Raw genomic sequence first — 19,219 nt, 5'->3', positions numbered from 1 at the left:
TTTAGACCTTCTAAAATGAATTATATTAATAAAAAGTTGCCCAAAACATTTCAAGCCTATCTTCGTCCTGGTCTTAAGTTTTCCTTTCTGTAATTCAGTCTAAAACCATTAAGACTTTGTATTATTTAAAAAGCCCAGTCATTTCACATTACAAAAAGTGGTCAGTGCAACAGTTCAATCACATTTAGTATTAATACTTCTGTAATCGCAAATAAAGTACATACCTTTATCTGTACCAGGAAATCCCTAAGATGTTCCTTGAACGCAGGAATATCCTGATTTAAGCTGAAAAGTCCTGTCACAAAGAGCTTTACTTGAGCACTGCAATTCAAAACACAATGATTAAAAAAAAAAATCACTTAAAAACAAAAAGCTTAAAAATTTAAGTTTATTAAAAAGTGTATTTACTCTTGTAGATGAGGGAATGCAGACTTAAGAAGATTAGCCACATATTCCTGAATAAACATTTGGTTATTAACTGGATTTCCAGGATTTAATGGTGTACTTATTTTTCCTTCTTCAACCAAATTAAACATATATGCAAGGATAGATGCATGCATTGTCAAACCTGTTGATAAGAAGGACAGCATTAACACCAAGATGAAATAACCAGAACATTTAATATTTTTATGGCTGTAAATCCTTACCAGCAGTATGTGAGGTGTCTGTCACAACAGAAAAGATATGCTGAAGAATATCACAAAAATAAGTTTGATAGAAACTCTGAGCCGCAGCTTCTTCTTGTGCAACATTTTGTAAGAGTGTAAAAAGTATCTGTAAGCCTTAAAATACATATAACATCAACAAAGTTATTACATACTGACATTCATGATAGTACTTCAGCTATTAACAAATTCATTCAAAGCCCATTCCCCCATTTTTTGCTAATGACTAACAATTATTTGCCTAGGTTATCTTAAATCACTAATGGAGTTAAAACTAGAACCAGTGACTGCTTACTTACAGACTATAATCTAACCATTACCACATTAGCATTATTTCTGAAGGTTTAGTTTGATTCTTCCTCATCCACTCCAAAAGTAGCACAACTGAGCAGATTTTTCTAATACATAAACCAATTACTACTTAAAAGTAAAAGAAATCAACTCTCCTGCTAGAAATGTTTTATTTTTTCATTTGTTGACTCTTAGTGTCACAGACGAAAAGCATTTGGAGAAAAGTAAACACTGGTGAGGATATGGGTAAGTGATGCTCTCCCTGCCTTAAATCTTATGCCCACCTCCCCATAACTCAATTCTGCCTACAGACTCACTCTGAAACAGATGATTAAACTGTTTATAGGACTTAGACATATCTATGCAGTTGATGCACTCAAACAAAACCAGGACAAGTAAATTGATAACTACTTGTCTACCACTATACACATCTGTTAGGTGTCTGTACATAGATTTTGGGTTGCTAGGCAAATGAATAAAGAACATTGCTTCTATGTATTTACCTGTATCTGCTACATTCCTCATAGTATGTTTGAAAGCCCAAATGATGGAATCCAAAACAAGTTTAAACTGTGCAGGTGGAATAGCCAGAAATGCTGGGAAACAATGAGAATTGACAGCCTGAAGTAGTAGGAAAAAGTTTGTTCTGTGTTCAGGATATTCTTCAAAGTCCTAAAATGAAGCAATACAAGGGCACCTTATTTTAAAGAATATTCATCAAAACTCACATAAAGACCATCACATTTTCTAGGAACTCTGAGACTATTACTATTATTTTTAACGACTTTGAGACCACTAACACAGATTAGAAAAACTGTTACCTATTGTATAAATGTGTATACTTAACATCTACATTTTTTTCCTTAGTTAATGTATTTTCCCACTCCTTATAATAAGCATATACTACACTTTAATAACTAAAATGTAGTATCAAGGGAGGGATGTATGCAGATGTGTCCATATAAATTTTGATGATAACCAATGATGTGTGTGCATCTCTTCTGGCTGTACTGTAAGAATCCATTGTTAAGTAATTCAGTGGAAAACATACCTCCTTGCTGGGGGGAGGGTACAGTTCAAGTGGTAGTGTGTATTTACATGAGGTCCTAGATTCAATCCTCAGTACCTCCTCTAAAAATAAACGTAATCACCTCCCCTGACCAAATTAACTAAATAATACAGTAATAAAGTATTTTTTTTAAAAAAGAAACATCTCTTTGCTAATATTTTAATAGTATGGGTTGGATAATGAATCTGCTTAGAAGCATTACACTTTGTGAACTCCGTTGCTTTATGACTCATTTTTAGTTGCATTAAGGGAATGTATTACTAATCATAATTCTGGCAGTATCTATCTAGAGGGCTGTTGCCACTTTTGTCTTTGAAATTTTTATTGCCAAGAAAGGCAGGATTACCCTTTTTTCCTTCCAGACTGAGTTGGTATAGTATATTGGTTACCAAAATACTAATATAGTTTTGGGACTCTGAAATGGTAAATATTCATCATATGTGAAAAAGTGTAACTGTAATGATCTTAATTACGTAAAAATGGATGCTTAGTTAAGGAGATACACAAACAAGACCTAAGAGGACACATCAAACTGTAAACTGCTTGTGATTATGGACTACTTTGTTCTTTGTGTTTTTTGGTTTCCTATTATACACATCAGCTTTCAAGAAATAAATGTTATTTTAAAAACCTTAAAAAAAAAACAACAACCTAAAATGTAATCCTCCCTTTTCATTTATTTAAAACAAATTAATACAACTAAAGCCAATGACTGAAATGCAGGAAGTTTTCAATAAATGCTAGCTGCCATTTGAATAAATATCAAACTTATTTTTAATTCTTAGAATTCCATGCAAATTAAAAAAATAACAAGTATTTTTATGATCTAGTTCAAATATATAGTATCAGAGCCTAAAATTTACGCTGTAATCAAAGATAGTCATCATTTATGCTTTTAAAAGTGGTAAGAACACAATGCAGAACTTTCCATTATATAACTGAAACGCAAAAACACATACCTTATTTATCATATTCAATGTACATTCAAAAACAGCATCAAATATTTGAGGTATTTCAGCTGTTATATGTCCTCCTAACTTGTTGACAATAATAGCCATAGTACTAAGCACTTCTGGTTCTCTAGCAGCTGGGACATTTCTCTGATAATCAATGAGAACTGCATCCAACAGAGGAGGGACAAAATTTTCAGCTACCTGTTTAAAAAATAATCTGATTTTAATTTAGGCACTTGGCAACTCATATTAAACAGGTCAATGTCATCTCCTGTACTGTAATTTTTTGTATATTAAAACTTTTTATTAACAGAAACCAACAAATCACAATAGGCTGAGAAGGCCATGAACATTATGCAGTTTAAATCTGTATGATAGGAAACTGAGGCCTGAAATCAAATGACTAGCTCTAAGTTCTGTGGCAGAACCACGATTCTGGGACACTGTTATGTGGGATGGGTAACCTCAGAGTAAAGAAGAGTCCCCCTAACCAATATTGTACCAAGGTACTCATATCTAACACCAAAAGAGGACGCCACTCAGTGATTTTTAACATAATGAATACTAGGTGACATCTCAATAAATAGAAACAATAACTATCATTTACTCAAAAAATGAACTGGACTATGCCAGAAAGACTGCGTGTGGTTTTCCAAGCTTCTCAATAAATAGTCTTATTAGGGTGTAATTTCTATGCTTTTAGGTTCTCTATTAAAATACGTAAAATAAACACAACCAATGTTTTATTTAACTGAAGATTTCTAGTTACTAGTGTCCCACTACATGAAACAGGTCTAGAAAGATTTGAAGGATAAGGACAAAATTATTTTTCCTTTTACCCACTTGGGTTTCTCTTAACTAGAACTAGTTCTCACTTTTTCCTTTCTTACAGTTTTATTGAGATACGATTGATGTACAGTGCTGTGTTAAGTTTACTTATATATATGAAATGATTACCAAGTTTAGTGAACATCATCTCATATAGATACAAAATTAAAGAAACAAAAGATTTTTTTGTGTGACAAAAGCGCTTAGGATTTACTCTTTCGTATATAACACACAGCAGTGTTAACTGTATTTATCATGTTGTACGTTACATCCCTAGTACTTATTTATCATATAAATAAAAGCTTCTACCTTTTGACTTCCTTTTTATCCAATTCACCCTCCACCCACTCCACCTCCTCTGGTAACCACAAATCTGATCTCTCTTTTTAAATTCAAGCATAGTTGATTTACAATGTTGTGTTAAGTTTCTGGTGTACAGCATAGTGATTCAGTTATTTTTAAACTATATATATATATATATATATATACACACACATATAAATATATACACACACACACGCACTATTTTTCATTATAGGTAATCACAGGATATTGAATATAGTTCCCTGTGCTATACAGGGGGCCTTGTTCACCTATTTTATATAGCAGTTTGCATCTGCCAATGCAAACTCCCAATTTATCCCTCCTCCCCACTTTGGTAACCATAAGTTTGTTTTCTGCTTGTCTGTCTCTTTCTGCTTTGTAAGGAAGTTCATTTTTATCATTTTTTAAAGATTCCACATATAAGTGATATCACATATGTCTTTCTCTATCTGACTTCACTTAGTATGATGTCTCTAGGTCCATCCATTTTTTTTTATTTTATTGAGTTATAGTCAGTTTACAATGTTGTGTCAATTTCCAGTGTAGAGCACAACTTCTCAGTCATACATGAGCATATATTCATTGTCACATTCTTTTCCACTGTGAGCTACCACAAGATCTTGTATATATTTCCCTGTGCTATACAGTATAATCTTGTTTATCTATTCTAAATATACCTGTCAGTATCTACAGATTTCAAACTCCCAGTCTGTCCCTTCCCACCCCCTTCTCCACTGGCAACCGAAAGTCCATCCATGTTGCTGCAATGATTTCTTCTCAGTTTGGTGTATGTTTAAGTACAACTGACCTACAATACTATGCTAGCTCCTGTTACACAGGATAGTAATTTGGTATTTCTATGTATTTCAAAATGATCACCACAATAACTAGTTATGAACTATCACCATAAAAAGACTACATTTATAGTCTACATTATAGAATACTATGCATTATATTAGTATATTGTTATATAAAATGTATATCATATAATACATGGACTATAGAAATATTATGTATTAATAACATGTTATATTAGAGCTATATTCTCCACACTGTGCATTTTCATACCTGTGACTCATCTGTTTAGCAATTAGAAGTTTATACCTCTTAATCTCCCTCAACCTATTTCTTTCCTTCCCGTTTTCACATTTCTACTCTTAACCCTAACTGAAATAGTTTATTTTCCTACAAAGCGGATCCAAAGTATTTGAGTATCTTTGAATTCACAGCCCTAAATCACAATACAAATCTTAGTTATAAATAAAATATGAGACCCATCTTGTCATTACCTCTGATGTTCCTGAAATTACTGCCCATGCTATTGTAAATTATGAACTTCTCAATTCCCTCAATTCATCCTACTTTTTACTTTCTAATTTTTAAAATGCAGTTCTCATCTCATAATGCATATTTAAAACCTTCTGGGAATCATGGGAATTCCACAACTGTTTTCTGAACAAGTTTCCTGAAATTTACCTTGTCAACAGGAACAATATTGAAATTTCAAAATTATGAAAGTAAATAGCACACTTGTCAATGCTATTTTCACCCAACAGTGATAAACAAGATACGATTTCTTGTAATTTTCCGAGGATCAAGAGAATGAAAGGTGTAACGATAATAAAACATAAAACAGATTTTTCCCCAGCTGAAGTATATGAAGTGGGTTTAGTTTCTAAAGACCACTTAAGACTAACGGGAATAAGACAGCAAAAGAGACATTCAAACCTTCAAAACTAGGAAAGTGCCTACTCCTACTGAAGAGGCAATCTAATGACAGCTTTGTCAACTGCTCTCAAGATCATGAGGAAAACAAAAATTTCATCCTAACTGTATCCATGGAAAAATAAGAATGATCCAATCATCTCAGCTTTGTTACAGCACGCCATCCCTCCCAACTAACAGCAATTTCTTAGTAAGATGGAATATATCTTACTACTTTAATGTACTCAAGAATTCTGGTAAATAAAATGTTATAAAATGTGACACATCTAAATTAACTAAATGTATACAGAGATATATGCACATTCCAGAGAATGCAGCATCAACCTTAAAAACAAACAGCACATCTCACTTACCATCTGTGGATCATTGGACCGGCTCACCCAACCAGATATCAACTTTAAAGTTTCCCTTTTTACTGTTCGCATACTTCTTATCAACGGTTGCTTTGTAACCATCTCACCTAAAAAATATAATCAGGTGGAATCCAACTTGACAACCAAAACTCTACATTGGCAGTTACATGTACTTCAGATACTATTTATCATTAGAAAACTTAAAGACAAGGCTATACAGATGAATTTCCTGAGAAAATAAACTAAGACTAATGTTATAAGGGAAAAGAGCATGTGACTAGTTAAAAAAAATTGCCTAGGATCACCTGAAACAAGGAAGGGATTAATTTAAATCTGTGAGAAATGTTGAATGCTTATGCTAAAGCAGTGAGTGTAGACCTGTCTTAATACATCATTCCACAAGAATTCAGAATCATTTACCATTAGCTTGGATAGCTGCAGAAATATTTTCACTGAGGCACTTGTATACATTAAGCATATCTAAATAAATCCTTCCAAGCTGAATCACAAAGGGGTGTCCAACTGCTTTGCAGGCTCTCACATTTGTTTTCAATATGCTACCAAGCTGCTTGACTGTTTCAGGATCTTTAAGTATATCCACATTCTGTGAAAAGTAAGAAACAAATTCCATTTATCACATGAGAATTATCCTTGTATCTAAAGCAAAATACATTACCCACATTACTCTAAACCACCATCACATTTATAATCCTAAATGGTAAAACTAGTACAAAAGTCTTCACTACTACGAATAGAGCAAAATATTCCCAATTTTCCATCAAAATATAAAAATGTATTACTTTTTTCAGTGTGCAAAAGCACACCTAAAAGCACCTATGAATCAGATATACATGTCAAAGGTACTAAATTTACTACCTTTGTGAGTAACATTTTCTTAAAATTCCAACCACCAGCATTTTTACAAAAAAGAATAAAACTTACTTTGGTTGCTTGCTGGATTATGCTATCCCAAACTTGATTAGGAAGTAGCATGTATTTTTCTATCAAATGTTCTTGTACTGTTTGGTCTGTCTGTGCACCAATCATGTACCCCACAGCTTCATAAAACGTATGGACCTATGTTAAAAGGAAAAAATTTTCTTTTATCTACCGTAATAAGGAAAACCACACACAAACAATCCACATACCTATTTAAACTAATTTTGTTCAAGTGTCAGAAATCATTTATATTATAGGAAAACAGCCTAACAAACTTCTGGTTGAATTTCTGCCTCACTACAAAACTTAACCAAAGAGACACATGAAGTGAATCCAATAATGGCATTTGTTCTCTTCCCATGAACAAATTCTTATTAAACAGCAGTTACTGTCTAAGAAAAATGTGCTTAGACCTCTACATACCTGCTGAGGCTGAAGATCACAAATTATAGTGTTAATGTTGTTCAAAATCTCATCAATAAATGGCATTACTTCTCCAACCTGAACCTGAACAAAATGCCTACGGCATTTTTGAGCTATTTTAATGAAAGTATCACAAGCCATGTCCTGGACTCCATCGTGGGTCTCTAACAAAACAAAAACAATTATCAAAAACATTTTTCAAGAAAAATTTTGCTTTTCATATTCAGCAAAAATAAAGTGTATTAAATAGGATTTACCATGCATGAATTCAAACAGCTTGTTAACTACTGTCTTCAAAAATTTCCAGTGAGCTCTTAAAAATCGTGGATATTGACCTACTATGTACATGATATTTGATGCAATAATAGCTTTATTATCTTTGCCTCTTTTCTGTTCACATAATCCTAATAGATCCTGTAAAACAAGACAAATTTCAGTCATTTGTAATAAAATACACTTGTCTAATGGTTCCAGCCCACACACATCACTTGCATACCTTTATAACAGTAACAAGAAATCGCTTTTCATCCTCTTCATGCATTGCTCCACTAATGGAACCTATTGCCCAACACAAAGTATTCAAATTTTTCCATGACCATTCCGTACCATTCACTTGATTGTGAAGCTTCTCAGTCATTATTCTTTCTGTATCTACATAATCCAGGTGAGTAAGATAAACTACAAGGAAGAAAAAGTTTCAGATGTTTCAAAATGCAAAACTTAATGGGCAAAAAGACTGTTTACTAAGAACAGCACATTAATAAGGATGGCTATTAACAGATTCAGAACCTAAACATGCCACATTTATTAAAAAGTACTTCTACCTCAGAACAGAATTACAAAGATAGATTAAATTAACAGTATCTATTAACTTACCTAATGTTTCTCTCATATTCTTATACAAATTTATGGAATCTGTATCCTTCATGAATTCTCTCACAACTTCTCCCTGATCATTTTCTACAACCAATACTTCCTCTGGTTTAGCCATTCGACTAACCATCAATAAACGGACCTATTCAACAATGAAGAAAAAAATCTTTTAGATCTTTGGAATCAGCCACAACAAATAAATGTAGCCCCTTCCCAAAGCACTTAAAGTCAACATACCAAACAAAATTGTTCCCATGCTATAAAAGGATGCACATTCTTGAAATGTAATTCTACAATAATGATTTTTCAATCTTTATTTATCACGGATAAAAATCCACTCTTGTTAAGTTTCCTCCGTCTCACTTGCATTCCTAACGAACTCACAGGTGGTGCTGGTGCTTGTAGAAGGACTACACCTTTAAGGACCAAAACTCTTAAAACCATTTTCTTTTATGTCCAACTTCTCAGTATGCGTGGAGAATCTGAATTTTTTTTTGTAGCTCATTTATTTGGATAGATTTAGCCAAAAAATAAAAGCCAGTATTTGCATTTAGTCCTCAAATATCACAGGAAGCACACTCACTACCCACTTTATTGTTACCTTGGATAACACAGGCAAATACAGCTGTCTCCTGGGAGGAACATCAAAATGTTGACTTCCAGACAGCAAGGGAGAGGCAGATGTTGAGAATGGGCTCTCTCTATAGAGTTCAGCTGCCAGGTGATTCCAGTATTCAAGACAAATCTTAAAAATTTCAGTTTCCTCTACTTCTGATACCAACAACATATAATGAAGGGCCTACACAAAAGACCAAAACTAGTAAAATAATCCTTAGACATTATTAAACCAACCTCAAACTGCTTTCCACTTGCTACATTAATGGGAAATAATCAATGTTGTATTTTATACAACTCTGAAGTTTCATTATTCATCAGATAGACAGTAGAAATTTTCTAGGAGCAAACTGTGCTGCCTTCTGACATATCCTAGAATGCTTCAAGAACCTTACGATATTGTTGGTCAATATATTTTTTTTTTTACCGACTTTTTTAATTCTCCAGCTTTCAGTGCCAAAGAGGCCATGCTGAGTTAGGTAGGCAGGCAGTGCCCAGAAAATATATTTCAATAAAAGAGAGAAGCAAATAAACAAACAAACAAACAAACAAACAATGTTAAGTTTCTTAAAAAGGTATAAACATTAAGACATTTGTTACTAATAGCCCCCTCAAAAAGAAAACACTCCATATGTTCATCAACTGATTAATCGACACACAAAACTCAATATATATCCATACAATGGTATATTTATTATTCAGCCATAATAAGGATGAAGGACTGGTACATGCTGTAACATGGTAATATGCTAAGCTGAAAGAAGCCCCAAACTAAAGACCATATACTATAATTCCAGTTACTTGAAATGGTTCAGAATAGGTAAATCCATTGAGACATTAAACAGTGGTTGCTAGGGATTGGAGGAGAGAGGGGAATGAAGGGAGTGACTGTTTCAATGCGTGCATCATCCTTTGTGGGCGATGAATACGTTTTGGAATAGACAGATGACTGACAACATTGTGACTATACTAAACACCACTGAACTATACAGTTTAAAATGGATAGTTTTATGTTATGTGAATTACACCTCAATTTTAAAATAAGGCCTTTAGACTTTTATCTTATAAATAACACATCTACATATCCATTAGGAATTTAATTTTCATTATAAATTATTGAACTGGCATTAAGTAGAATACAAAATCAGGAAATTTGGCTTTTAATTGTAATGCAGAATTGACGACATGTATTTTTACTGCACAGACTATTAGGTGATAAGACATGTCAAAAGATCCATGAATTTCAGAATACTTTTGAAGTTTTCATTATGCAGAGAATTTCAGAAACCAAAGGCTCCACAAAGCCTACCTCCATGAGTGTTTCCCTGAGACTTGATCTTTTTTCTATAAGTTGACCGTGTTCTTTAAGAAAGGTGCAGAGAAACAAACTGAGATTTTGAATAAAGTTCTGTTCATCATCCTTTCCATTTGAGTACGCAAGTCGGATATTGGTATTTAAAGGAAGCATCTGCAAATTCATATGAGTCATTAGTCTTCATTTTAAAGACAAGACACTACATTTAAGTTCTCAAATTCCACCACACTTTTACTCATTTTAAAACATGGAGTTAAACAGTTTACTGTTCACTAGAAAGCCTTGATCTATTATACCCACTTTGTACCTTTCTGCCCTAGCTTTTGATTTTTTTAATGTTACTAGTAAGATTTCCTCAAAGATTATCCTTTGAGGTTTTCCCATCTTAGTATTATTAAAAGTGTAAAAATATTCAACGGAATCAGATCACAAACATATACAGTAATGTACTATGATTAACCTTCTAGATAATTTCATATATACCTAGTCAAACAAGGACAGGTAATCCCTTCATTTAAGAGATATAAGGTCAGAGGCAGAACTGATACTAACCCCAGTTTACCATGATTCTAAATTCTGTAGAAATAAATTACCATGACACTCCCAGAAATTTTCAAGGAACTTTCAAAATGTTCATAAAAATTTCTAGCTTACCCTTCATGTTATATATATAATAAATATGCAGTTGCATTATAGCTGATTTATTTATGTTAACAGGTGCTGAAATGGTTCAACTCTAACCCACCTTTTTCTAAGGCACTAAAATTGTTTAGTCAGTTTTTAAAAGAGTGTTGTATTACCTGTTTTAGCTGCATCATTGTCAGTGTAAATAGCGTTACAAACTGTTCCTCATACTGGCTTACACTCACACCAGCAATCTCAGTGAGGCACTTCAGAGAGACATTTCGAAACATTGGAACATTCAGGAACTATTTTAATTGAAACAAAGGGGGAAGCATAAAATTAAATGGCCCGAAGCACTTTATTTAAAATTAACAATTAAACAAAAAATAAAGAATTTAAAAATCAGGAACATAGAGAAAAAGATCAGGTAAAGAGGTGATAATGTCTTTTTGGTACATATATTTTAAAGGAATTCCATTATCCACCCAATAGGGATTAAATGCTTTAGGAGCAAACTGTACTTTCTTTTGATGTATCCTCAAGACATCTGTAAAGCATCAAGTTGCTTAGAAAAGTTTCCCCTTGACCTATTATATGACTTTTTAAGGACATCATGTTTTCTGCGTAATCTAATGGGACTACAATTGTTAAGGATTTTAGGAGATGGGCAATACACCTAGGATTAATGAAAGTGTGGGAAAACTAGCTCTTTGACATTTTATTGTTGGGAAGGTATAAAAAGAGCCTACCACTTGTGGGCGGCAATTTGGTAAGCATCAAAAGCCTTAAAAATCGATGTACCTATTGACCTGGTACTTAACATGTATTAAAAATTTATCCAAAGTAAATATTTGGACAAGTGCATGGATGTTTCATGTAGTAAAAAGCAAACCAACTGTTGACAAAGACAAGTAATTTTAAATAAATTGTCTATCAATAAAATGGTAGCTCTAATGAGTAAATTCCTATTAGAATATATCACTTTACCAAGTCCTGTACAAAGCCCCAAATGTAAGTTCATAGTAGCCTGCTTTTATAAGGTCTTGATTAAATACTAATTTATTCATTATATCTGACTAGAAAACATCTGGAAATGCAGCAGTTGGTTAAGTGATTATCTCTGGATGAACAATTTTAAGACTTTATATAGGCATTACATGCTACTGCTTTAAAATTATGTGGGAAAAAATACAAAGATTTCCCATTCTGCAGACATACCCCTTAACTTACCCTACTGTGACATATGTAATCAACTAAAGGCCAACCAAATTAATTATTAGTTGTTCACATGAAATTTGTTAAGACTGCATGGTAGATTTCGACAGTGTTCTTAAGAATTATAAGCTGAAACTACAGAAAAGTTCTTTTGAGTAGCTTCCTCATTCTTAGAAACAAGGTTGATTATAGCTAGGAGTATAGAATGGTTTTTCTACACAAAAGAACATTATGAATGAAGAAAATACATGCAATTATCCACTGATAAATAAACTGAAATGTATTCACTATACCTTATATATTAATGTGCTGATTAACTTGGTTTCAAAAATATACCCAAGTGGAATCCAGTTAAGAAATCTGAGCAATGTTTCCAAAGTTGCATGTACAAGTGGAGCATTTTGGGAATTTTCCTGCAATGAAAACATGCTTGTAAATTGTCATCTTCCTACAATTATTATTTTTAAAAATGAAATTAAAAGTACTTACCATCACAAACTGACACAGTTGAAAAATTTGTGAGAATTCATTGCACATGCTAAAAAAAGAAGTAATCGATTTAGAAGACACATAGAAATAAACATTGTAATTAGTTACATACTAATAACATTTCAGCAGCCTGGTCATTAAAAACTTGAGTTAATTCTATGTAAACACAGATATCAACTTCATCAAGTTATAAAAACTAAGTATATTACTGTTTTAAAACTCACCTATAAAGAACCCATAATTTTTTTAAAAATTGTTTTCTTTGGGCGGGAGATTAGGTTTATTTATTCCTTTTAATGGAAATACTGAGGACTGAACCCAGGACCTCACGCATGCTAAGCATGTGCTCTACCACTGAGCTATACCCTCCCACAAAAGCATGTAATTTCATTTCTTGAAGGTTTGTCAATTCACTTTATATGAATTTGAATCAATCTAGTCTTTTAAATCAAGATAGCTGAATCAAAAATTTGAAAATGAGTAGTGTTAGATGTGCTTATACACCAAAACAGATGAAAAAATTATAAATTCTGAAGCTAGTTTGAATACACAAATGTAAAACATTTCTGTTCCCGAATGACTAGAACACATCCTTATTACAATGTTGAAAAAAGTAAAATCTGGCATGTTCCTAGTGTTAACTATAGGGGAACTGACAAAATGCAGAAATAATACAGTAGACATTTGAACATAAGTCATTTCCGTGGGCCTACAATTAAGTAGATACCATATAAAACGGATTCCAAAGAGGTTTCTGGGAACTCAACCTATATTCCTTCCACATGATATGTATGAAGTTATTTTGCTGTAACCTCACACATACTTTTCAGCCTCCATATTTAGAATATTAGGGCCACTTTGGTATTTAAATTTGTTCTCAAAAAGAATTAAAAGTATATTAACTTCTAACAATGATAGTTCCTTAAAAATTTATAATCTACCTCCAAATTCCTTGTAATTGTTTTCAGAAATTACTTTAAAATTCTAAAATACTTGCCTGTCTTTTAAATGCTTAGCTTTCACTTGGGTTATCTGTCCACTAGAGAAATCAAATACTTCTTCACTCAAGAGTTTCAGAATCACCATATTATTCTGACAGAGACTTTCACTGGTCCTACTTGCTCCAACAATGTCACTGATAAAAGTTGGCCAGTGTTTTGGCCATTCCTGTTTCAGTATCTGAAATAAGATAGGAGATGTTAATTTCATTGCACTTGTCAATGACAAACTTCACAGAAATTGTGTGATACCAAAAGCAGGAGCAAATATCAATTACCTTTCATTTTCTCTCTGTTTTATTAAGACAGGAAATATGCCAATCTCCACAGAACACATTGAGTAGAACGTATAGCACAGATAAAGTCCTTTGTCTCAAATGCCCCATTCCTCTCAGTTACCCTGATTGGTCTAATCTGTCTGTGATGTGTATGTGTATCAGTATTTACTACATAAGTGCAAATTATCCTAGGAGATGCAAAGATCTCACTCTAAGTGATAAAACGGTGATGAGCAGGGAAAGACATTATCTTTGGCTGGAATCTGAGCCTTGAAATATAGTAGGGTTTGGACATATAAATTTGGAAAAAAGGAAGCGTTACAATTGGGGATAAAATCACCTTAGACTAAAACAGCCTAATGGGTGGACTACATTCGATTTTATAGTCTACTGTTTATGTATGCTAGGGATTTCCCAACCAGATATTCTGCAGTACCACCTGTCAGTAAGAGGTAAGCAACTTAACATCTTTGTAATCCTCCCTCCTCCCATCCAGAGACAGGCTAACAACAAAGTCCTCAGTATAAAAGCAAGTGCATCTTTATGAAAAGCCAAGTGTTTGGGAAAACCAAATGTTTCTGTAACTTAATAAATTGAAAAACCTATTTTTTCCCACATACCAATTAATGTTCTCAGGAAATTTGGGGGATATATTATAAAAGATAGGTAAGTATGAAATTTCTAAAGTTAGACATGGAAGGTTTAAAAACAGGCTAAGTACAGAGATTAATTAAAGGGATGCTTGAATTGAAAGGTAAATTTTTAATGAATTAGTAAGACTGAGTAAGGTAAGACTGAAAGAGTTGACATGGAAAGGAAGCGTTCACATTATGAGGCAGATGAGAAAATTTTTAAGGAGTCCAATCCATATTGGAGCCCAGAAGTGAAGGGTTTACAGTATCCAATGTTTCCTACTACAGCATATTATCAATTTTAAATACCAGACAGTAGCTAAGTATTGTAGTTATTGTGAACACTACTATCACTACTCTGTAAGATGTTAGTTTAGTTACTCGATAAAAGTAGGTTAGGATATTTTGTTCAACTAATCAGCCTAACTGAAGTATTTAATTCTTCTCAGGGAAACACTGTATCAAGTAAAAACTCACCTGAACAAGAATCATATTTAATTTCCCGATATACACCTTTTCCTTCTAAGAAAAGAAAAAAAGTTTAGATTAAACAAAGACCTAAAATAGATAAATAACAAACGTAGGCAACCCCATCCAAGAGAAAAATGTTTGCAGATCCACTGTAAATGTGCATGTATGTATATCTTCTCTGTCTGTGACAGAAGTTTAAGTTGAGTATCTAATATATTTAAATATTACACTCTCACAGTAATCGCCAAAAAAGCTCTTACCTCTACACAAGTTGGGTCAGACGACGTCTTGATAATGAGGCCAACAACATATTTTTTTATGCCTATTAAAAAAAATTATTCAACACTTTATAGCATGCTAATAAATCTTTAGGAAGCAAAAACAAATACAAACTGGGGGTGGGGGAGGGCAGAGTAAAGTCAAACAACACACCTCAATCCACAAATTGTGGCATTTAAAAAATATGCCGATTTTAGTGCACTACTCCTTTAAAGTTTTAGTTCTTGTTAACCTTTTAATTTTCATTAACCTTTAAAAAACATTGGTTTACCTATTACAAACTATTGTCTTCTGAGATATTCCTTGATGCCAGACAGTTAAGTACACCAAGCCGTGGTTTTTAACTTAAAAAAATACCACAAAGGACTAACATGTTATTCATTTAAATAAAAACATGTATTACTTTTATGGGTTAAAACTATAAAAACACTGAATATGTAAACTATGTAAGCACTATAAATAAGTTTATGTAAAATATTTATAAATCAAAGTCAGATGTTAATCCTTTCCAGATTTATTTTAATCGCAGCAATAAGCTAATCCTAGAAGTAATTTTAATGTGTTCGCCTTACAATGTAGGAAAAAAGAGTAAAGGAGAAAGTTTTTATTTGTAATGTTCTTTACTGAAGGATACCTTAATAGCATAACCTATTCTTTAAACAGTTAAGACTTCACACCTTTGCTTTTATTTTGCATCACTGAGAATTTACTGAGTTATCTACTATAGGTCCCCTTAAAATTTAAAGTAATGTGGTGCACTTACATTCCCATACCCAAAGGGTCTGAAGCAGGATTCTCTATTGCAACGAATTATTATTTCCCACTATAAAGGATAAAGACTACCCTCACATCTGTTTCATAACTTAGGCTTTGCCACCAAATGACTTATGAAGACTAAAATTTTCAGAGGTATCTAAATTTCAAAAATACAGATAAAAGTTCATGAAACTGCGTTTCAAGTCTCATTTAACAAACCTGCAAAACTGGACTCAATATCGACTTAGAAGGGATATGCTAAGAAATTAACCCCGTTTAAGAATCAGCAGGAAATAGTCAACTTGAGAGCAACAAAATGTTTATTTGATTGTAAAACTACCTTAATATAGTAATCTTCATGAGCTAAAGTATTAAATTCACTCTTTGACCCTAAGGGTTCCTCTTCATTGGTACTTAAAAAATAATTTTTATTAATTATGGGGAAATCAGCCATTTCCTTTCACATCCCAAATAAAAACAAAACCTTAAAAAACATTAATAATAATAATTTCCTAACTGCAGAAATATTTCATTAGTATAATAAAGCCATATAATAAGGGTTATTTACCAACTGAAAATGCAATGTTAAGTACTATCAATATTCACAGTGTAAGAATTGTTTAAAAAACTGCCTGCCAGGTGCCAAAAACTTAAGTGTTTCATACAAACACACACAATATTACAGTACCTATATTTTAAAAAGTTTTACATTAGGCAAAGACCACAGTACTAACTGTTGCAGACAAGACCACCAATGAATGATAAAACAAATGGGCAAAACTTTCAAGAGGAATGTGTTTCTGGCATAGTGTTAAATTACCTTCCCAAGCTATTTATCACTTTCAAAGTAAAAAAAATAGTAATTTTGTAAACAGAAAACCAGCAAGCACCAACATAACTGGTAAAAGTTAATAATAAATGAACAATTAAACATACTGATACATGTACCCCCTGGTTTGGCAGACAGAGAACATATCACCTGTGTGGCATTCTTGGCCCAAAATATGGAATCTCACGTCTAATCATGAGAAAACAGACAAGCCTAAACTGAAATACACTACAAAATAACTGACTAAAACTCAGCAAAAGTGTCAAAGACATATCAAGCAGGAATTAAGAACTGTCACAGATTAGGGAGAGTAAAGTTTTAGACACAACTGAATAAATTTTAGAATAGAAAAAGGACATTAGAGAGAAAGCTTGTGAAATCTGAATTAAGGTCTATGATTCAGCTAATAGTACTGAACCAATGTTAATTTTCTGGTTGTGATTATTTTACTATGGTTGTCTAAGTTGTTAATAATAGGATAAACTAAAAGGTGCAAGTACATCTTGTACTTTTTTGGGCAATGGTTCTACAGTCTAAAATTATTTTTAAAAAAATAAGGGGCTTTGTGGACACAAAATAAAATCAGGTCTAGATTCAATAAGGTGATTTAAAAAAAAAAACTAGGGGAATCAATTTTATTTTAAAAGTAGTGCTAAATCATACCACTTAGGGAAATCCACACAAAAACCTCATGTCCTAATACCCACTAGACCTAATCAAAACATAATTCTGGCATTGCTGACTCTTCTATTCTTTACATATAAATTACTATCATTAAGGCCCCTAAAAATTAAGGAAAAGGGCCATTCTAATCTAACAAAAAAGCACCCTTCTGAAACCTCTAAATAAGTAACAGATAAAAACACAGTTTAAAACAAAACCAAAAATACAACCTACTCTCTCAGATTAAATGACTGACAATACCAAATAATAAGAGACTCAGTAATTTTCTTCTAAATCTGTCATAAGGAACAAGAGTAAAACTACAATTGCTGCCTCTAGTTGAAATCTAGAGGCTTTTCTCAGCCTCAGAGAATAAGAAAACAGGATCAAACAGATCCTTCAACTCTTCTATTACCAATTAAATCAATTAAATCCCTTCTTCCTCTTTTCAGAGGCTTCTGAAATTCACCTGTTGATGGAGCAAAGAGTAAAAGGTGAAAACAGGAAAAACGTGGTAAGTAGTCATAATTATACAGTTCTCAGAGACAATAAAGTCTCAATTTAATGTCACTCTACAATGATCAGTACCTTCCATTCACTCAAAGAACTGGAACTATATATAAACAAGTTTTCTGATAGAGTACTACACATAAAAGTGTCTGTCTAAAATCTCCTACTGCTATGTACAAAGCTTATTTGATTAAGTACCATATAACTCCTCCAAATTCCTTCTCATGGTTTATCCAAAATTAAAAAAATAAAAGCAGCTCAATTAAGAACAATTTTCCAAGTGTGAACTGCACATTTAAAAAAGAAAGTGTCACACATCAAAGTAGAAAAGTCAACTGTTTGTAAGTAGCAAAGCTTCTGAGATTTAACAGAAAACCATCTGAGATTCGACAGAAAATAATTCATTCCTAGTGTCTCTTATTCTTTGTGCCAAATGAATTAGCTGTCTGTCAGTTGCAAAACTGACATTTATGTGAAACAAATTTCTCAAAACAAGAACTACCTTTACCAGACTTCATACCAAATAAATACTATGCTAATCAGAAATGGTCTGTTTCCAATTATTTTAAAAATGTATGTGAAGAAACTTATTTCTTGCAACAGCCTTCTAAGCTCTTCCTTGGAAATCAGGAAAACTTAAAAGTATACATATTAAAAAAACAAACCCAACAATATTCCACTGAAGAGTTCTCATTCATAAACTTTGTGTGCCACTGACAAGCACAATTATGCTCTTCTGTGGTTACTGTGCTAAGTTTTTCAAAGGACTCATACAATGATCTATCATACTTATATCCATAGCCTCATTCTTCTAAATAGGAAGAAAAAATTCACCTCCCAAGTTTTTAAAGTAAACCTTCAAATTATTTATTGAAAAGTATTACTTTTAAAAAATGGACCAGCCATCTATATAATTTCTTCAAAATAAGATACACTAGTACAAAAATGCCTAACTAGTAACTGGAAAGCAGCTTATGACACATGGATTTCCCATTTCCAAGAGTTTTATGCATTTATCTTTCACAATCCAACTCTATTTCTCAACGTCAAGAAAAAAATGTCCTTGACATTCCCATTTCAAATTAAAACTAAGCACGCCAAG

General features: G+C 32.7%; 1 protein-coding gene across 3 annotated transcripts in view; it reads right to left on the bottom strand.

Moving 5' to 3' along the window:
- The window catches only part of XPO1 (exportin 1), a 39,950-nt gene that overhangs the window by 1,593 nt on the left and 19,138 nt on the right, over positions 1–19,219 (bottom strand). For 2 of the 3 annotated variants that reach the window (XM_010989771.3, XM_031467106.1), the window contains 20 exons: positions 15,341–15,402; positions 15,087–15,131; positions 13,699–13,880; positions 12,702–12,750; positions 12,506–12,625; positions 11,174–11,302; positions 10,368–10,526; positions 9,045–9,242; positions 8,447–8,585; positions 8,067–8,248; positions 7,828–7,984; positions 7,571–7,734; positions 7,151–7,285; positions 6,629–6,812; positions 6,209–6,315; positions 2,985–3,179; positions 1,460–1,628; positions 648–782; positions 409–568; positions 225–321 (listed from right to left, as the gene is read on the bottom strand). In XM_010989771.3, coding sequence (XP_010988073.1) covers positions 225–321; positions 409–568; positions 648–782; positions 1,460–1,628; positions 2,985–3,179; positions 6,209–6,315; positions 6,629–6,812; positions 7,151–7,285; positions 7,571–7,734; positions 7,828–7,984; positions 8,067–8,248; positions 8,447–8,585; positions 9,045–9,242; positions 10,368–10,526; positions 11,174–11,302; positions 12,506–12,625; positions 12,702–12,750; positions 13,699–13,880; positions 15,087–15,131; positions 15,341–15,402 — 2,768 coding nt within the window. The remainder of the gene's footprint in view (positions 1–224; positions 322–408; positions 569–647; positions 783–1,459; positions 1,629–2,984; positions 3,180–6,208; positions 6,316–6,628; positions 6,813–7,150; positions 7,286–7,570; positions 7,735–7,827; positions 7,985–8,066; positions 8,249–8,446; positions 8,586–9,044; positions 9,243–10,367; positions 10,527–11,173; positions 11,303–12,505; positions 12,626–12,701; positions 12,751–13,698; positions 13,881–15,086; positions 15,132–15,340; positions 15,403–19,219) is intronic. The other variant, XM_064494456.1, reaches the window with a different exon arrangement.

This window comes from Camelus dromedarius, chromosome 15 (genome assembly GCF_036321535.1).
Source record: "Camelus dromedarius isolate mCamDro1 chromosome 15, mCamDro1.pat, whole genome shotgun sequence".
NCBI classification, from domain to species: Eukaryota; Metazoa; Chordata; class Mammalia; order Artiodactyla; family Camelidae; genus Camelus; species Camelus dromedarius.
Note: the sequence above shows the minus strand (reverse complement) of the source record. Positions and strands in the feature narration are given on the sequence as shown.